The following is an 18857-nucleotide window of genomic DNA, read 5'->3' on the forward strand; positions in this document are numbered from 1 at the left end:
AACGACATGCACAATAAGACAGAAAGAAATATGGAAAAAGAAAAAAAAAGTGCGAGAAATGAAATAAAAGACACGCTGCTCTTGCAAACACCTTATTACTCCAGCTTAATGTAGTGTAAAGTGTTAAACTATTTTCCTTTTCGACACTTGCACCTGCTTGGCTATAAGCTGTAAGTGTTGGACTCAGGTAGAGAAACATGGGCGGAATAAGACGCATGACTCTGTCAACACAACATATGACAGCATTATCCCGGGCAATGACGCATTACCAAGGCAACAGCAACCAGAGAGCACGCGTTATGCGATGTAAATGATCTGGGCTCCTCTGTGACGGATTGCACTTTGTTGCCGTTTCTTGTAAAGTCTCTCCTGCTAAATGCCACATAGCTACAGAAAGGCTTGGTGCTGCACGTCATCATCACACACGCTGCTGTTTGCTAATAGCAGATGTTTTACCATCACAGATGTCTTCGACTGTTTTTATCAGAGAGGCGTGTGAAATCTTTCAGGGTAATTCTATCTGTTAACTTGCTGTGCTATAAAAAGCCAAACTTTTACATGTCAGCCTCAAGTGTCTCTCATCATCTGAGTGAATAAGCTCTCACCCCCTGCCTGCAATGGGCACGGGGCAAAAAAAAAAAAAAGCTACATGCAGCCTTGAACTGAGGTAGATTCTTATCAATGCAGTAAAAGTGGGTGAAGTTAGAAATGATGGTTTAATGTTAATTAGCATCTTGTCTTCAGGGAGTAAGAAAAGCAAGGGCAGGAAGAAACTGGGGAGACATAAAGAGCAAGAAAGAGAGAGGATGCCTGAGGATCCTAGAGATAGTTCTCCTTTCTCTCCTCTTTTACTCTATTAGCTCTTGTTCTCTCTCCTTCCCTGACTTGCTTCTTGCCTCGAGTGCTTTCACAAATTAATGACACTGTAACCAGAACATTAGTCAAGTAATGAAAGACGTGGCACAATCGGGCAGAGCGTGGGCACAATAGGCAAATAAAAGGGGGTAATACAAGAAATATAAAGAGAAGTTAATAATGAAATAATCCCAAACAGTTATGTGGACAGCTACAGGTACCTTGGTGTTCATCTGAACAATAGACTGGACTGGACTCATAACTCAGACGCCCTCTACAGGAAAGGGCAGAGCAGGCTGTACCTGCTGCGGAGACTCAGGTCGTTTGGAGTGGAGGGCCCACTCCTGAAGAAATTCTATGACTCTGTTGTGGCTTCTGCTATCTTTTATGGCGTGGTCTGCTGGGGCGGCAGCATCTCTGCTGGGGACAGGAAGAGACTGAACAGGGTGATCCGAAGGGCCAGCTCTGTTCTAGGATGCCCTCTGGACCCAGTGGAGGTGGTGAGTGACAGGAGAACGGCGGCTAAGCTGTCATCCCTGATGGACTACATCTCCCACCCCATGCAGCAGACTGTGACAGCACTGAGCAGCTCCTTCAGTGGGAGACTGCGGCACCCACGGTGTGGGACGGAGAGATTTCGCAGGTCTTTCCTCCCCACTGCTGTCAGACTCCATAATAAAGACTTTAACTGATCAAGCACACACATCCATACATATGCAATAATACCAAGTGCAATAATCCTTTCTGTCATCGTTGTATTTTTACTCAGTTGTATATAGTATTTGTATTTGTATTCTATTTTTATCTTATTGTATATTTATTTTATTTTATTCTACTGTATATAGTATTTTATTTTATTCTATTCTGTACAGTTGTGTACTGTATTTATTCTTATTGTATTCTAATTTTTGCCTCATAACTTTTGCACTGTCCACTTCCTGCTGTGACAAAACAAATTTCCCACGTGTGGGACTAATAAAGGTTATCTTATCTTATCTTATCTTATAGTCAAGGCAAGGTCCCTGTTGATTACATTCATCCTTTTTTTTCATTAGTAGTAAAACTGCTAAATAAATACATATGAGAGTGTGTTGATGTTAAAAGCCACTCTGCGGAGGGAGGTGGTAGCGTTCATTGCAGATTTGTCAAGAATTGCATATTTACCAATAAAACATAAGGAGTGACAAACTTTGAGTTCAGCTGGATGCAAGCTAGCCATTTTCTCATTTCACAGCAGTGCAACCATTATCAGGTACCTGTTATTTTTATAGGCATGTGAGCTTAAGAGGGAAGGGGGAGAGAAGGAGAAAAGAGGGAAAAAAACAGCAATTGCCACTGCTGGATTTGTAAAGGTTAATGATGAACATCCAAAACCACAAACAAAAGAAAAAAAATAAACAAGTGGTTAACCAGATCCACGGAATAAAGTCATTAGGGTGTAATGCAAGACCTTCGAGAATGTGTGCGAAGACGTGCGTGGAATATGACAGTGGTTGGCTTGCTGTTACTTGTGAGGCAATAATTGAGACCAGAAGTGCCCAAGGACTGGACTGTAACAATGCCACACATACAAACAGCCTCATTATCCTGAACCCCACTCATCTCTCATCTCTATCCCACCCTGTTCCTTTTTTTTTTTTACCTCCTCCTGTGTCCCTGACTCTCTCCTTGTTTGTCCTTTATACCCTTTTTGTACCAACGACCAATTTCTAACCTGCTTTTCATGCAAGGTTGTTACAAATAGGACTTTACATCAGAAGTCTGTAAAAAACCCAAAACCTGCAAGGTATAGTCACAAAGGAGCACATGCTCATTAAAAGAATGACAAGGTAAACTTAATAAAATCAAATAAACACTTGTTCACATTTGATGCTTTGAGTTGTTTTTGCCTCGGCTGCCAGCCAAAGAAGCACTTTTTAATGTCCTTGTCAACACCTGAATCAGTATCCTTGCTGGCTAAAAAACAGTAATTTGGCTTGACATGTGACTGTAATGTAAACAGAGCAGGAGTGACAGACATCTCAAGTATTTCTTCAGCTTTCTTTTCTTCTTACTTTCATCATTGTCTGTGTACCATTTTCACGGCCTATAAGTATGCTACTAATGTGATAAAATCCCGAAATATTAGGATTTTATAATAAGAGCATGAGCTTGGCTGGAGATCTAACCAGCATTTATTCATATAAACAAAAAAAAAGTGACTGTATCAGTCAGTGTTGGTCAAGTTACTTGAAAAAAGTAATCACTAATTAATTACTGATTACTTCCCGAAAAAAGGAAGGTAATCAGTTTACTTATTTTCAAAAGTAATTAGTTACTTTGTTATTTTTTAAAACATGATTTATCCCCTAAATAGGTAAGAAAGCAAAAGATTTTTCAGCCCAATTCTACTTTTTCATATAAAATGTAATCAAATGAAAAAGTCTCTTTTTAAAACTTGTTTTATTAGTTTTAATCTTTTAACTTTATGCATCAAGCAAACGTTAAATTATATGCAACATTCTCTGACTGGAAGAAAATTGTTTAACATTTAAACCTATTTTCTGCATATTCCAGCATATAAAATTCAATGTTTTTTTTGTTTACACTCACTCTTTCAAATAGATGCAAGTAAAACACAGCAGAAAATAAATAAAATCAAAGACTCAGCAGTCATGTTGCTCTATTTTCACCTGTATAGCAGGAGTGGGGCAGGCAGAGGTTTGCCCTGGTGCAGTTGTGCCGCAGCGGTCAGTGGAAGGATAATAATAATAATAATAATAATAATAATTTCACATTCCAGCGGCAACGTATTTGGTGCTTGCTCAGACGTTTAGGGGTTTTTCTCGCTGTATAAAGAAGTTTTCTTCCCACGCAGTGAGCAGCGGACGCTAGTGTTTTTGTCACTTTTTACGGAATTCAACTCAAAGTAAGGTTAGTACTTCCACGCTTTAAACGCGGCACTCGATATATTATCCATTTTTGATCTGCACACAGCTGTTGCCACGAACGTCACACTCGCTTGCCTGCAGGCATTAGACATTTCTGTCTTTGACCAACACAAGAGAGGAAGAGAAAATGGAGCATCAGAAGAGTTTCTCTGTGAGGAAACATGCTAAATACACTATATGGACAAAAGCAGTGGGCTACCTACACATTATACCTATAAGCTGCTCAGCCATGCAAATCCATACCATGCACCTCTGCCCTGCTCTGTAACTTTACATGATCTGCCACTTTGCTTCCTGAACAATGGAATTTTGCAGTAATACAACTTCCAGTTGATCGTTGAATATCTTGCAGGAAAGAAATTTGATAAATGACTTTTTGTAAAGGTGTCATCCTATTACAGTACAGTAGTGAGCGCTTCAGAAACCATTCTTTCACAAATGTTTGCAAAGGCAGATTGCATAGCCAGGTGTTTGAATTCAAGGAGGTGCTATTTTCAGTGCTATTTTTCAGGTGTATAAAATCAAAGATTAAGAGGTGCAGTGCAATATTTTTATCCATGAAGTAGCTAAACAAAGCCAGGCTAAAACCCTTTAAAAAAGAGACAAAAAATGTTTCAGATTGACATTTTTTTAATAAATGTTTTTCTTTTATTATATGGAGAAATATTATTGCTTTGTCAAGGCATTTATTTTGGCTTGCATCACTCATATGTTGCTAAACCTTTAAATTCTTCAGAGCTTACCTTTTGAAGTGTGGTAAGTTTTTCTTTTATTAAAAAAAAATCTCAAGCAAGTGCTTTAACTGAATAATCATACTTTGACCATACGCTTGCATCATGCATTTTTATGTGAAAATAACCTCCCAAGAGATCATTTCTGCAAAGTATAAAATATGGCCACGTTTATCCAGGAAATGCTTGATATCAAGAAGAGAGATAAGTACAAATGTTACAGAAGTATGGTCATCCTGAGCTTATCCAACCACATAGAAATATGTTTACACCTCCCTCCCACATCCCCTCTTCCTTTCAAATAATAAGGAAATTCAGGGTATAGTTCAGGGAATCTCCTGAAGTAACAGATAAGCAGTCAGGATGTCCTTGAGGTCTCCAAATAGGCACAATGAAACATGGGCAAAGCATCATGCTCCACAAAGGCCTGGCCCTTTAGACATCCCCGAAACCTCATAAAATCGAGGTCTCAATCAAAAAAAAGGAAAAAAGAAAAACACAAACACTCATGATAACCTTAACCTTATCTTAACTGTGGTTGCCCTTGCAGATATTACAGAAAGGAAGAAAACTGTAAACATTTGTACTTATCTTAAAAAAAAGATGCCACATTCGGTCTGGTTTACAATGAAATGTTTAGCAATTGTTCTTATCAGATGTTTGAGCCGATGGGTGTTGATGACAATAAACAAGCAATCTAATACTAAATATACAAACTGTAAGATTTGCTGGGAACTGTAATGGGTTACTTCAAGGACACAAGCTGATGAAGGAGCAAAGGCACTAGAAAAACAAGGGAATGAAAATGCTTTGTAAGTTAAGGACAGCTGTGCAGCAACAACACACTTCAGCAAAAACGCTTTATCTAAACTCCTTTGTAGGTGTGAGGGTGTGTATCAGAGGGAATTATGGAGTGTGTTTTTATCCATGTTTGCATCTACACAAAGGCTTGTTTGTGCGAGCCTTGCTCTTTCGCTTGTTTACAGATTGTTTGCGGTGAAGGGAGTACTGATGATACTAAATCATTAGTGAAGGGCGCTAATTCTTATCTAAAAGCTGTGATTCTAACACTAATGGGAAAAGTGTTCAACGGCGTGAGTGCGAAGACCAGGGCAGAGAGGTAGGATGATGGGAAAAGTGGTTTTAAAGAGAGAGGGAGACAATACCGTGAGGTAAAAGTGGAGGTGAAGAATGAGAATGAGGCAAAAATGGAGACTTGAGATGTTAAATTGGAGGAGGGGGGAGAACAATGAGAGAATAGGGGAGATAAGAGTGAAGGAAGAGGAGAGAATAGATAGCTAGAAATTGATAAATGTGCATGCAGAAGATTATAGGGAGCAGTGGGGAGAGGGAAAATGACACTGAAGAAGGACCGAAGGAAAGAGAAGGAAAATATTGCTTTTCTCTATGTACTTGTGTGCGCGTGTTTCTTTGCGTGTTACTGTACACATCAGCATCGAGGTCCCCGATTATTGGATCTCCCAATCGTGCCATCGAGTGAGCGTTCGAGAGCGAGAAGGAATTTGTGGATGTTTGAGTGCGAGAGAGAGAGGTGATAAAAAATGATAAAAAGGACAGAATAGGTGCAGGAGGTGAGAAAGGGGTCAGGCAATTAGAACAATTACTGCCAAGGATTCAAATTAAGGGTGTCACTGGTGGCAGAATATAATTCCCATTTAACGGTTCGTTTAGCTCCAAAATGCCAACCCTAGTCTAATAGATGAGATCTGGATGGGAAAAAAGTGGAAGTGGAAGAGTAGCAAGTGTGTATAGTGACGCGTGCGTGTGTGCTTGTGGTTCACAGTGGAAATGCTGTTGACAGTGTAATTTGATGAAAGCTGACAGCTAATTTATGAAGCATATTTTTGGGTAAATGATTTTTCCTGGTCCTGCTTTCTCTGTCATTCTAGACTAGTAATTGGATTTCCCCTAACTTGCAAGGTACTGAATTAGGAGTAAACTAGTTACTGGCTGTCTGTGTGTGGCTGTGGCAGGGTATGTGTGTACACGCCACAGAGGGCTTGAGAGTTAAAAAGAAAAAGAGGAATTTTAACAAAGCATGGGTTTGTGTATGCGCGAGTATGCGGATACCATATTTGTAGATGGAGGTGCAATCTCAGAGAGGAGTGGAAGTTAATTGCAAAGTTTTGGTCTGCTGCACTAATACCCAACTATTTTTTGCTTTATTCCCAGTCAGTCAATCAAGGACCATGGACACAAATATACGCATCAACACACACACACACACACACACACACACACACACACACACGCACACACATCGAATGAACTCGCCATCCTCTACTCCTATCTCAGTCTCTTTCTGTCTTGTCTCACTTTAATTGCTAGGAGTGTCTTGTCTTTATGAAGCTATTCCCTAAGGTGTGTCATGGTGCACAAATATAAATGTGTGTGTGTGTGTGTGTGTGTGTGTGTGTGTGTGTGTGCGTATGCACGAGTGTGTGTTAGGAAACAGAGGGAAATTCTAAATAGAAAGCTGTTCCGACAGCAAGCTTGTAATTCTTGTAGTAAAAAAATTAAAACAAAAACAAATGCTCTGTGAACAATACCATGCACACCCACACACATGCATGAGGATGCACACACACACACACACGCACACACACATACACAGACAAACACACAAACCCAGTGAGATATTAGACTAAACACAAACATGCCTCTGTCACCACCAGAGACAGCTGCACAGCTATGAGCCCTCCTCTTGTTGCGTAGAGGCGTTTTAGCTGTTTAAGCCATTCACACACGGCTAAACCGAACCATAACACAAATCAAATGTATCTAATCCACGACAAACCTTAAACAACCGCCAGCCTAACTAATATAAACCAAACTGACACAAAACCCTACCAGGCCTTGCTCAGGCAAACCACAGCCAAACTGACTCAGTCCAAACAAATCGAATGCAAATGTGTGTAATCCAAGTTAATCTAGTCAGAATGAGCAAAGCCAGAACACAACTCATTTTCAGAGGTCTGCTTCAGTTGTATCGTGTGTAGTTCTGTTGGTGGCTAAAAACAAGGATGCAGGCAACGGTTCAAACATACACATGGGGAAAGCCAATGAAGGGTATCTTGCCATGGTGCTGGACAGCAACCAGTCACCAGAAAAGCTTTAAAGCTCCTTGGCATAAATACTGCAAATGTCTGGTATTCAGCCTGTGGAGTGGTAAACCATTTTTTAAAATATATTTGTAATTTCTGTTTTGGTGATGTTAGTAGAAAATCTGTAACAGGTCTATAATCAGATCTAGCAAAGGCCATGTCCTTAAATCCCCCATGATTTTGACACTCATAAAGAGCCCTAATAAAACAATCTTCAGTCTCCCATACACAGAATCCTCGGACAGAAGCAGACGGGAAGACTGTGTTTTTATATGTTATGAATTTTCCATCAAAGGTTGACTATGTGGTGAAAACCAAACCTCCTATCTGTGTCAGCACTGTCTACCCATGTTTGAGTCAGCGGTGAATAAAGATGCCATCCTCAGCCTTTACCTGGAGTGTTGAGGAGTCTGGACATGCGACAGCTGTAGGCGATTTGCTGCTCACAGTATTCTGCACTGGTGGTGATGGCTGTCACCTGAAAACACAAGCAGGGATATGTATTTTCATTTTATCTTCTTCGACCAGACAGGTCCGTTTCATGTAAGAACAAATTACTGAGCTGTGAAACGAAAGAAAGCACACTCTAAAGTTGTTTTAATTTTTGCCTTCTGTGACTCCGAGAAGCTGAAAATGGAATAAGCGGCCACTACAAATTATGAAATAACGTAATTTGATGGATATGCTTCTCAAACCATGTAATGTCATAGTCATCCTGCAGTCTCTTCCCATTGGGGTTCCTTTAAACTTCACACACACAGTTTTCTTTTGACTGTGAGTGACAACTGCAATCTGTAATCACTCACCAGAAAGATTAAGATATTGACTCTTGAGTGTGAGAAGAGATTTAGGTAGTCTGAACTGTGTGTGGGTGAAGCACAGCAGGCAGGTGATGAGGGGATGATGATGGACACTTTTTATGTTAGTATATCGCAGTATGTTTGAAAGACTGGCTGAATGCGTGAAGTGCTGTAGCTCTGGCTGTATTATACTGCGATCATAAAGTTAGTAACTTTGTCAAAACAGAAGAAAAACTGCTGCAGCATAAATGCTCACTGTGTTCTAAACCCAGGACCTCTGCTGTCAGTGCTTTGAAGCACCAGCTGCAGGAACAGCAGAGGCCGAGCGATAACAATCCTCTTAAAGAGGAACAAAATCCGCATTTGGAGGTTGGAAGTTACAGCTCTGTCAGTCAGAAGACCGTGGTTTGTCTCCCATTTTGGGGCTCAGTGTGCTTGTGTGACTTTGTTTTCACTTTCAATTTTTGCTTCGGTTTGTTTAGGAACCAAAAAAGTTTTAGAAGACAATTTGGCTTCATTTAAAGTATGACCCTTCACAGTATTAACCTGGCACATTGATATGATACTAACCCAGTCTTTTGACTGTCGAAAAGTAACAAGTTGGGAGCAGCTTTGAAAAAATATAAATAATACTCTGAGCTAAGAAATGCTTGAAATGTTACTGTAGTGAAAGACCATCCTGTGTGTGTGAGATCATTACAAACACCATGCAGAAATTTCATTTCATTTCATTAGGTGGATCTGTTCAACTGCTGGCTAATGCAAACATCTAATCAGCCAGTCACATGGCAGCATCTCAGTGCATTTAGGTATGACATGATCAAGATGGCCTGCCGCCTTGTTGTTGGCAGAGGTCATCTTTGAAGTGACCACACTGTGTATCACTGCTGTCAAGACAGGAACTGGAAACTGAGGCTACAATTCTCATGGGCTCAGGAGTAGAGATGGACGATCCGATATTACGTATCGGTATCGGTCCCATACTAAGCTGTTGTTACAATTTCTTTAATATTACTTTGTACACCAGGATCTTTTTCTACGTAGCTGACGGCTGGTAACTGTGCAGGAGCGGATCTAGCAAAGTTTAGCCAGGGGGGCCGATAGGGCATGAACAGGGAAAAGGGGGCACAAAAACATACTTTTCTTTCTTATTCTCATTTAAAATGTCTAGCTTTTAATAAATAATTATCCGAATCTTACACCCATAGTTTTAATCTGATGTAAAATGTATAGAAGTCCATTACTGTACATAGTAATTATTAAGTCTAATATACCCTAGTAAAGCTATAGTACTTTTTCCTTTGGGAAGGTACCATCTGTGCAGTCTGCAATTCTGTTGAAGAAAGATGTTGAATCTATTTAATTATTCTTGAAAATAATTGATTTCTGTGCATTTTTTTTCACACTGCATCAAATTAAAGTTAAGCATCATGAGGTGGAGGGTGGTTCCCTATTTTACAACCCTATTAGTTTGGTTGCTTACTCTTTAAAATACCAGAATAGGGAGGATGGTGTAGGTTAAGTTTACTAGATTGATCAGAGAGACTGATATTGCTGAACTATGAAATATTTTTGGTGCATTGTATTTTTTGCATAGAATAGCTTTAGTGTTTGTTTTTTTTAACTTGAGTTTGAACTTATACAAAAAGCAGCAAGATATTAAAAAAACAGTTTTATTGATTAAAAAACACACTATATCGGATTCATATTGGTATCGGCAGATATCCAAATTTATGATATCGGACATAAAAAAGTGGTATCGTGCCATCTCTACTCAGGAGTTGGACAAAAGAAAGCTGGGAAAACATTGCCTGCTGTGATGATTCTCAATTTCTGCTGTGACAGAAATTTTGACGGTAGTGCCAGCATGAACGACATAAAAGCAACTGCCTTGCAGTTAGGCTAGTAGTGGTATGATGATGCATGTTTTCTTGTCTAGTTTTGGGGTCTTAAGTACGTATGGTTGCCTAAGTGTTGCAGTGTCTAAGTGCCTATCTGAGTATTGTTGCTGACCATGCCTATCTATTTATGACCACAGTGTCTTCTAATGGCTGCTTCTAACAGTAAAACACACTATGTTACATAGCTCAAATCATCTCAATCTGGTGTCTGGTTCACTGTGCTCTAATGGCCTTCACAGATCTCAGTACAATAGAGCACCTTTGGGGTGTGATTGAAAGGGAAATTCACATCATGGATGTGCAGCCAAAATGCAGCAGCTTTGTGATGCTATCATGTCGATATGGACCAAAATCTCGGGAGAATGTTTCCAGCAACTTGTTAAATCTAAGACATGAAGAAATTAAGACAGTTTTTAAGGAAAATGGGGGTCGAATGTGACACTGGGATAGTATAACCAATGAAGTGTCCTTTTAGTTTTCAATTATCTTGCACTAATCACTGTATCTACTGATATGTAAAAACTCAAGCTATCCCAAATTCATGCTGCCTGTATGTTTACTTAACCAGAAATTACAGAGGCTGGGGAACACATTAGCTCTGGGAAAACTTCAATTTGCATACAATCGAGGCACAGCTCCACAAGCACATTTAGTATTTGCCAAGAAAAAAATGATAAATGATTAGTTGTAATGATTGAACTATTCTGCACATATTCATTTAATAAATACAGTATTGTGCCATGGGAAAAGAGACGTGGCTTTATAACTGCTTCACTACTTTTTAATTCACGCACTGCATGCATAATGTTAATGCCAATTCAAGTCCATGTGACTTAGGCGTAGTCGGAAAAATAAAGGGCTTTTTTTTCAGCAAACAATAAGAAGACTGCTATCACAGAAGAAAATGCAGCTGCTTTCTCACAACCAGAGGTCTCAGAGAAAACAGCCCAAAAATGAAACCCTATGGTCCTGTCACCTACAGCAGAGTAACGTGTGCCGTGCACCATATTAGGCTTGCTTTTAAAGGGTGGGATAAAATCATCTAAAACAAAACAGATGTTAGCAGTAGTCAGTAAAAAAATCCTCACGGTTCTCATCGTTCATAATATGTACTAAGGGAGAAGCCCAGAGCCTGAGGGCTACAATTCAAACAAATCCAAACCCTTTTTTCCATCTCATAATATATTCCTTTTCATTTTTAAAAAAAAAGATTTTTTGGCTTCTAAACCTAAGTATAATACTACTTTTGCCTTATTTGCAGACAAAACACTTTCTATGCTTAACGTGTTCAAGTGCATTACCTGGTCCATTGAGGCACTGTAGTTGACCTGTAACACGGTCCGTCTGTTTCTGCTGGAGCCTGTGACTATGGTTTTGGGAGGCAGGTTGTTCATCACTGTGGTCCATACTTTGTCCTCTATGAAAATAGACAAAACACATTCAAAATGAAAACAAGCCATAGCGCAATTTAAACCTAGGAAACGTATTTGATCGTTCGTTTAATTTTACACATGCAATCGATTCGCACATGCAGACATAGCAACACATGAGTTGTGCAGTTTAGCTGTCATGGCAGTGAAGTTCTTTCCGTGTAATCTAAGTTACAGCTATGAGACTCCGGGATTTAATAGACACTTCTGTCCTGTTATAGTACGAACCAGTCACTCACACAGCTCCTTGTTCATTCACACTGTCAGTCAGGGAATGTGTGTGTGTGTGTGTGGTTCAGGTTTCTGAGGTGTGTGTGTGCGGGAGAGAGAGAGAGAGAGAGAGCGTGAAACTCTTAACATTTCAGAGGTGTGTGTGAGTGCGCTATTCAGCGTGACTAAGGGGCCAGCCAGTGGAGTGCAGTGACATTTCATTAAAAGTCTCGCCTTTGCTCTGCCTCCATGCTCTGCTGTTCCAGACTATCTACTTATTCCACTGTGTGTGTGTGTGTGTGTTCATGGAAGTGTGCAGGTGTGTGTGACAGAAGAAGTGTCACACAGACCCTTAGAGCACTCCTAGAGTTGCATAACAGCTTCGTTGCGTATATGTTTGTGGCGTGTGTTTTGATGTGCATGTGCATCTCAGTATCTGTGTTTGCTGCTGCTTCAGAAGTAAATGTCAGTTACTGTGAACATGTTGCCATGGAAACCACAGATATAACAGGTTAAGGCTGCAGAGTTTATTTCCTTTCACAGGTCACTGGGGCTAGACAGTATGGAAGGCACACACGCAAACACACACTGGAGACACACACCTGTCATGTTGCAGTTAACTTTGAAGGGGCCAAGAGGTCCGCTGCCATCGGGGTCGATCCAGTAGGCATCGGAGGACTTGCCCAAATGCTTGTAGGCCTCACACGAAGGCTCATAGATCGCTGGAGCAGAGCAAGGGTGAAGAAAAATGAGAGCAAACATGAGCAGTTGAAGGAGGATGGGTATTAAAGGAAAAACACAAAAAAAAACAAGCGCACTATACATCCCCTCCCCAAAATTAGGCTTACAATACAAGTCTGTGTTTGACACCTACTCAGTGTGACACCACGTCATGTTGAGATATACACTGACACTGGGGAACATCCATATTTAAAGGAGCACAACTGTTGAATGGATGACAGATGAGGAAACACTTTTTTCCTATTTATAAATCTTAACCAATGAGGCAAAAAAAAAATAAAAAATAAAAATAAAAAATGGCCGTGGGTGGTGGCAGTGTTAAGGCCTGGCTTTCCAGCAAAATCAGCAGTTGATTCCCCGTAAACAGAAAAGCGTTCATAGATTGGCAGTTTTTTCTTTTTTTCTTTTTGCCCTGAGGCTGGTGCGAGAGAAGAGGCTACAGTAAGCCACTCAAAAATATACTATAGACAAATGCTAGAGTAACATTTCTGTTTTGTTATCTAATTCAGCAACTAAAGCTTCCAAATCCACGATGGACCTAAAATAGCAACTCAGTTTCCAAAGCTGCTTTCTTTTTTTCCCCCCTATTTTTATTTTCCCCTTCGTCCAAAAGGCAATTTCATATGGTTGCCTCGCTCACCACATTGTCTCTATTCAGTGCCTGTCAAGGAGCGGCGTCTTCTCCCTAACACTCGAGCAATCTAGCGGACAACATATTGATGTTGTGTTTGTGTTGACGTACACACAGACAGACAGGGACGCGGACAGCAGGAAGAATTACACTTCAAAGTGAATTGCGAGCGTGACTTAAAGTGAAACATTCTTGATTGAAGTGTGACTCCTCACAGGCTTAACAATGAGTTTAAAAAGAAAAAGAGCCTGCAATATGTTAATAGTTCTTTGTTAGTTTGCCTGCTATCAACTCCTTATTTCTGTCTGCAGTTTCTTTATTTTTCAGCCTTTTCTTTTCTATATGTTCTCCGACTACTTCATTGATCTCAGTTTTGCAGGGTGGTTTTCTGATTAGAGGAGACTCTTTTTGTTAACCACAACCAGTGTTGGGAGGATGTAACTGTACTGAGGAATCTCAAAGGATCAAGAGAAGTGTTGAGGTTGATGTTTCTGTTCTGGCTCAAAGCCATTGGCAAAGGCTCTAATACAATGGTAGTTTAATAGCCAGCATTTCTCCTAGGACTTCTTCAGTGTTATGTACCACAACAGAAAGATTCAATGTACAGAGAAATTCAGAGAAATTTCTCCAGAGGGAACTTAATTAGAATATTTAGTAAGTCAATACAAATATTATGTCTGCATATATTTACCATCAGAGTGGAATACAAGCAGGATTTGGAAAGGAGCTTATGGCAGTATCAACAGAAAAGCTGTAAATGCTGGTAACCCCTGTGCTTATTTTTTAATGACAAAAAAATACAGTCAAAGTATTTAATTGGCATGAACTAAAATGCAGTTTTCAAAACTGTATACTCTTTTTTTTTAAATTATTAACCATTCAGTTATTGTTTTTATCTCAGAATATGGTTAAAACATATTTATTCTTCCATTAATTGACTATTACGTATCTAATCACTAAAGGATGGGACACTACTGCACACTCCTGGGTCTTTAATTGGTGACATGTTTTAAATCATTTCATGGCGTCAAATTACACCATGGTTTTGTTTCACTCTTTATTTATGCTGCCATCGTAGTCCAGAGGTTGAGAAGTGTAATTCTGGTGGTCATAAGGTTTGCCCTGTACCCATGTGTGCTGTCTGAAGGTACCTCAGCTTCTTTGTGCATGTTGGGTTAATAAGGTGCTTAAATGTAGAATAAAGCACTGTATGAATGCATGCTTAAATGTGGTTGTTACTCTAAAGCACTTTGAGTGGTCAGTAAGACTGAAAAAGCACTATATAAATGCCCGTCCATTCCATTTCATCAACTTTGCCACCGACAAGCTCCACCAGAGAAACTATTTAGAGGTCCGTGACAAAGAAGCGGCTCTTTAAGGAAGTGAAAAGAGTTGCTCATTCACTCTCTCTCCCCACACTTTACTGGCAGGTCTCCAGATTTGCCTCACACCTTTATAGCCGGAAACCAGAGACCTTCATTTCTAGGTTACTACTGCCTTAGGCTGTCTCTTATTACTCCTAACTAATCCTTGACAAATTTTTTCAGAGGGCATGCGTGAAGTCAGCACCTTGTTTACTCATTTGTTTCTTTCATGTATCATCACCAGCAGCTGTTATTTTGGCACATATGCAGCACAATGCATCGCAGAGCACTATGTGGTTGCATAGCGTTTCCATATAGCCCCAGAAACTCAGAGGTGTATGTGATACAGTAAGTATATAGTAAATAGGGATGCAATTTTGGACACAGATTCACACATATAGAGAGATGCAGTCGTACAAAGACATTTCTCGATGTGCATCTTGCTTCATCTGTTTCTGTATTTTTTATGATCTATTCATTATTACCTACTTAGACCAACTCCGCAGTGCCTAAATTTGAAAAATGTCTTTTTCACTCACTTTATTCCTCTGGCTTTCTCACACTTCCATTATATTAAATCTGCTCTTTTAGATTTATTTCCAGAACTTTACTTATCTGCCTTCTCTTAAAAGAGAACAGTCTTTGAGGCTTATGGGAGGAGGGATGGCATTCTCAAATTGTTAAGCATTTTTAAAAAAATCCCGCTTTGCTCTCTCCGACTCTGTTCTCTTTGTGTTATGGGGCTTTTTGGGTCGTATTCCTTTTTCTCTGTCGGAACAAAACACACAGTGTCGTCAGAAAAGCCTGATTCCCATGAATACTTCAAAAGTTCATCTGTCCCTCTAATGAGAATTGTGGCTTTGAGCTGAAAAAAACCCAACAAACAGCTTAATCACTCAAATTCGAATGGAGGAAGGCTAAATCAAACACACACACGCACACACACGCACACGCACGCACACACACGCACACGCACACACACAGGCAGAGCAGAGCGGCCTAAAGTGTTGTTCCACGGACGGGAACACAAAGAAACAAAAAATGAATAGAACAAACAACTGTACACACAACTTGCCACACACACACACACACACACACACACACACACACACACACACACTTACAAGTATGACATGTTGCTCCAGTGTATCCAGTTCCATCACAAGTACAGCTGAAGCTGTCCCAGGTCTGTTTACACCGACCACCATGTTCACAATGATTGGGCATACATCTAGAGAGAGGAGGACAGCAATAGCACTTTTACAGGAAATGTTTTCAACACTTGTTGCTTTAAAAACTTGCTTTATAAATAAATACACTACCATTCAATGATCAATATCTGTCACTCAGAAGAAGTATCTTTTATAGATACTTTTTAATGATAGCACCCATCCAACAGCACATTGTGTTACTTAATGCAATTTATCACGGTAAAAAACTTATTGATCAGAAAACAATAAAAGCTTCAACAAAAGCTTTTCTAACTACAAACATTTTTGTACCATGAGTCAGCGTGTGATGTTAGAAAGTGTGTGCCATCGATAAAACACTGTATGAACCGTTCTGTGATTAGCTGAACGGGGCTTGAGCCAGAAAGCGCTTTGAGTGCTCAACTGAGTAGAAAAGTGCCATGTAAGTGCCAGACCATTTATCAAATCTTTTCTCAAAATGACCCAAACTCACCAGAGTATTTTTGTTCTCCAAAACAAAAGATATCCCATTCTGATTCTTAGTTCTGTTCCCAGCTTTAATTGAACTTAACTATAAAAGAAAAAAAAAGAAGTTGTTCTAATGCGCAGCTGAGCAATGGGACAAATACACTAGAGTCTCTGACTTGGAAACAGATCTCTTACAGAGTCATATGGTGCTAGGTTGTGAAGAGAGGAGTGGATTATTTTCTTAAAACAAACAAACAAACAAACAAAAAAATTTCTTTGCTTTTTGTTTTGGCAATTTGCTCCTTTTCATAGAACAACAGAATATTCTGGGCTATGGTAATATGACGAATTAACAATTTAATGTGACAAACTTGCGTATGCCCATATAGACATCTCATTAAAAACTTTTTTTATAACAGATGATCTAAATTTTGTGATAAACAATGTTAAGGTGCACTATATCTAACTTGTTGAAAAGGAAAGGAAATACATTAAAAGGTGATTACTTGTAGGTTACATGAACTGTGACCACATTGAGATTTTCTTTAGAAGTCCATTACTATAGGTAGCTACTATCTAAAGAAATACAGGACTGACAGAGTGGCATCCCTATTCATCTGAGACAGAAGTCTTACAATATAATAATAAAAGAATGTGATTCTATGAGTTGAGATTAATGTAAGTTTTATGATTTCACTGACCCGAGGCCCTTGAAAACTACCACACATACCTTTGCAGGCAAAGGATACTAAATATTTATGCTGTAAAAAAGCTGATTCAAAAGGACAAAATCAGTGATAAGATCTAAACCATTCAAACATATCAGTCAGCATGATGATAATTTCTAATAATTTAAAATAGAACTCGGCAAAGAACCTTCGTTCTTTGAATTTCCACATATTTTCTCCCTGTTTGGACTCTTTTCATAACCAATGATGTCGCTATTAGTTTGATAGGTTCAATGAATCTGTTAACATTTCCATTCAAGGTGTTCACAAGAACAAAAGAAAGAAAGTAATGCCTTCACTTGATACCCCCCCACCCCCACAGCAATACTTGTGCCAAGACACCCAGTCAGTGAAAGAAAATGCAGGATCTACTGGTGACCTTGGCTAACTGTAAACAATCAGGAATAACTCAGTTTTAATCGGACCATGTGCGACTAAATAAAGTGAGACTGTCAGTGACTACTGAAGTGTGTGTCTGCCTATACTAAAATGAAACATCATTGATTATTGAGTGCACGAGGCGACAGACCTGCTAATGATGCTGAATCTCAGTGTTCCATCTTAGGTTTCTTAACATAAAGCATATTGTTATTGTTAAAATTTAGTCTCTATATTCACAGATGGAAGTAAACAGAGTGTGAACACAGCACTGAGCACACAGCAGTTAAGACATCACAGTTTTTCTTGTTAAAATTTGAATACCAACCCAAATCCCGAGCACATCAAAGTTCTGTGGTTTGATCTGCCTGCAGGCCTGTGGGGATGGATCCCGAGGCACGGGAGGCTTAAAGCGGGGTTTTCCACACACACAGTCATGTATGAGTTATGCGATTAGAATTTTTAAGTCTGCTTACTTGAATGTAATAAAATGGTGTTAGCAGGAAAGCGAGCTGGAGGACAAACAAACACTGACTCGTAAAAGCTGCAGGGGTCCTTCTCCAGCCTCACTGGCTGTCGGGCAGTTAAGCAGCACAAATATTCCACCTCTGGAGCTGGACATGATGACTACTGCTGTTGTGCACACAATACTGATGAAAGTGACATACTACTTTGGCCTTGTTCACATAACATAGGATAGCTTCACTGACAGCAGAGGGGGTTATAATTGTGGCCATCTTTGGATTTCTTTGTACATTTGGACTCAGTGTACTTGGAAAACGAGGGGGACAGCATGTGCTGTAAAAAAATGAAATAAATGAAATAAATAAAAATCCTGCCTGTCTGCTAGGCTACAAAATATTTGACAAGCATTTGGCTATGTACAAAATCGACCCTGTGGCAGTCTAAAAGCTGTGAAAAACAAACATTCTAGTGTGACACTAGATTGCACAGCACATTTTTAATGCAAGTAACGCATCTGGAGTGCAGAATGACTCAAATTCCCTGAAATGTTTCTGTCAGCGCATTTCGGGCAGTTTGTCCAAGTAGAGTTAACTTCAAGTTAACGAGCTTACTGCGCTAAAGCTTTGACGCCGTGCAGCCCCACGCACAGTTAATTTCCTTTTGCTGCGCAGCTCTCACACAGTGGCTCAGCTATGCTCCAATCCCTCCATATTGTGGCCAGTCACATGCGAGGATATAGGATAATATCATTATATGAAAAACAGAGGGAGAGACGCGACAGTTAAGTGGAGTGTGCGTCTGTCCTCTCAGTAAGTGAGTGAGACAGTAGACAGTGGTGAGGAGGGCTGTGCGAGTGCATCGCAAAAACACATAAATATGCCTGACACCCGTAAACGAAGCAGCATCTGGC

General features: G+C 39.8%; 1 protein-coding gene across 2 annotated transcripts in view; it reads right to left on the reverse strand.

Moving 5' to 3' along the window:
- cntnap2a (contactin associated protein 2a) overlaps window positions 1–18857 on the reverse strand; it is a 403255-nt gene that overhangs the window by 120524 nt on the left and 263874 nt on the right. For both annotated transcript variants that reach the window (XM_085468615.1, XM_085468614.1), the window contains exons 12-15: window positions 15843–15949; window positions 12585–12704; window positions 11644–11759; window positions 8035–8119 (exon numbers count right to left, since the gene is read on the reverse strand). In XM_085468615.1, the coding sequence (XP_085324741.1) occupies window positions 8035–8119; window positions 11644–11759; window positions 12585–12704; window positions 15843–15949 (428 nt within the window). The remainder of the gene's footprint in view (window positions 1–8034; window positions 8120–11643; window positions 11760–12584; window positions 12705–15842; window positions 15950–18857) is intronic.

The sequence above is a fragment of the Copadichromis virginalis genome, linkage group LG9 (assembly GCF_057382275.1).
Source record: "Copadichromis virginalis isolate Kocher_CV1m ecotype Utaka linkage group LG9, C_Virginalis_male_GT1.1, whole genome shotgun sequence".
Lineage (NCBI taxonomy): Eukaryota > Metazoa > Chordata > Actinopteri > Cichliformes > Cichlidae > Copadichromis > Copadichromis virginalis.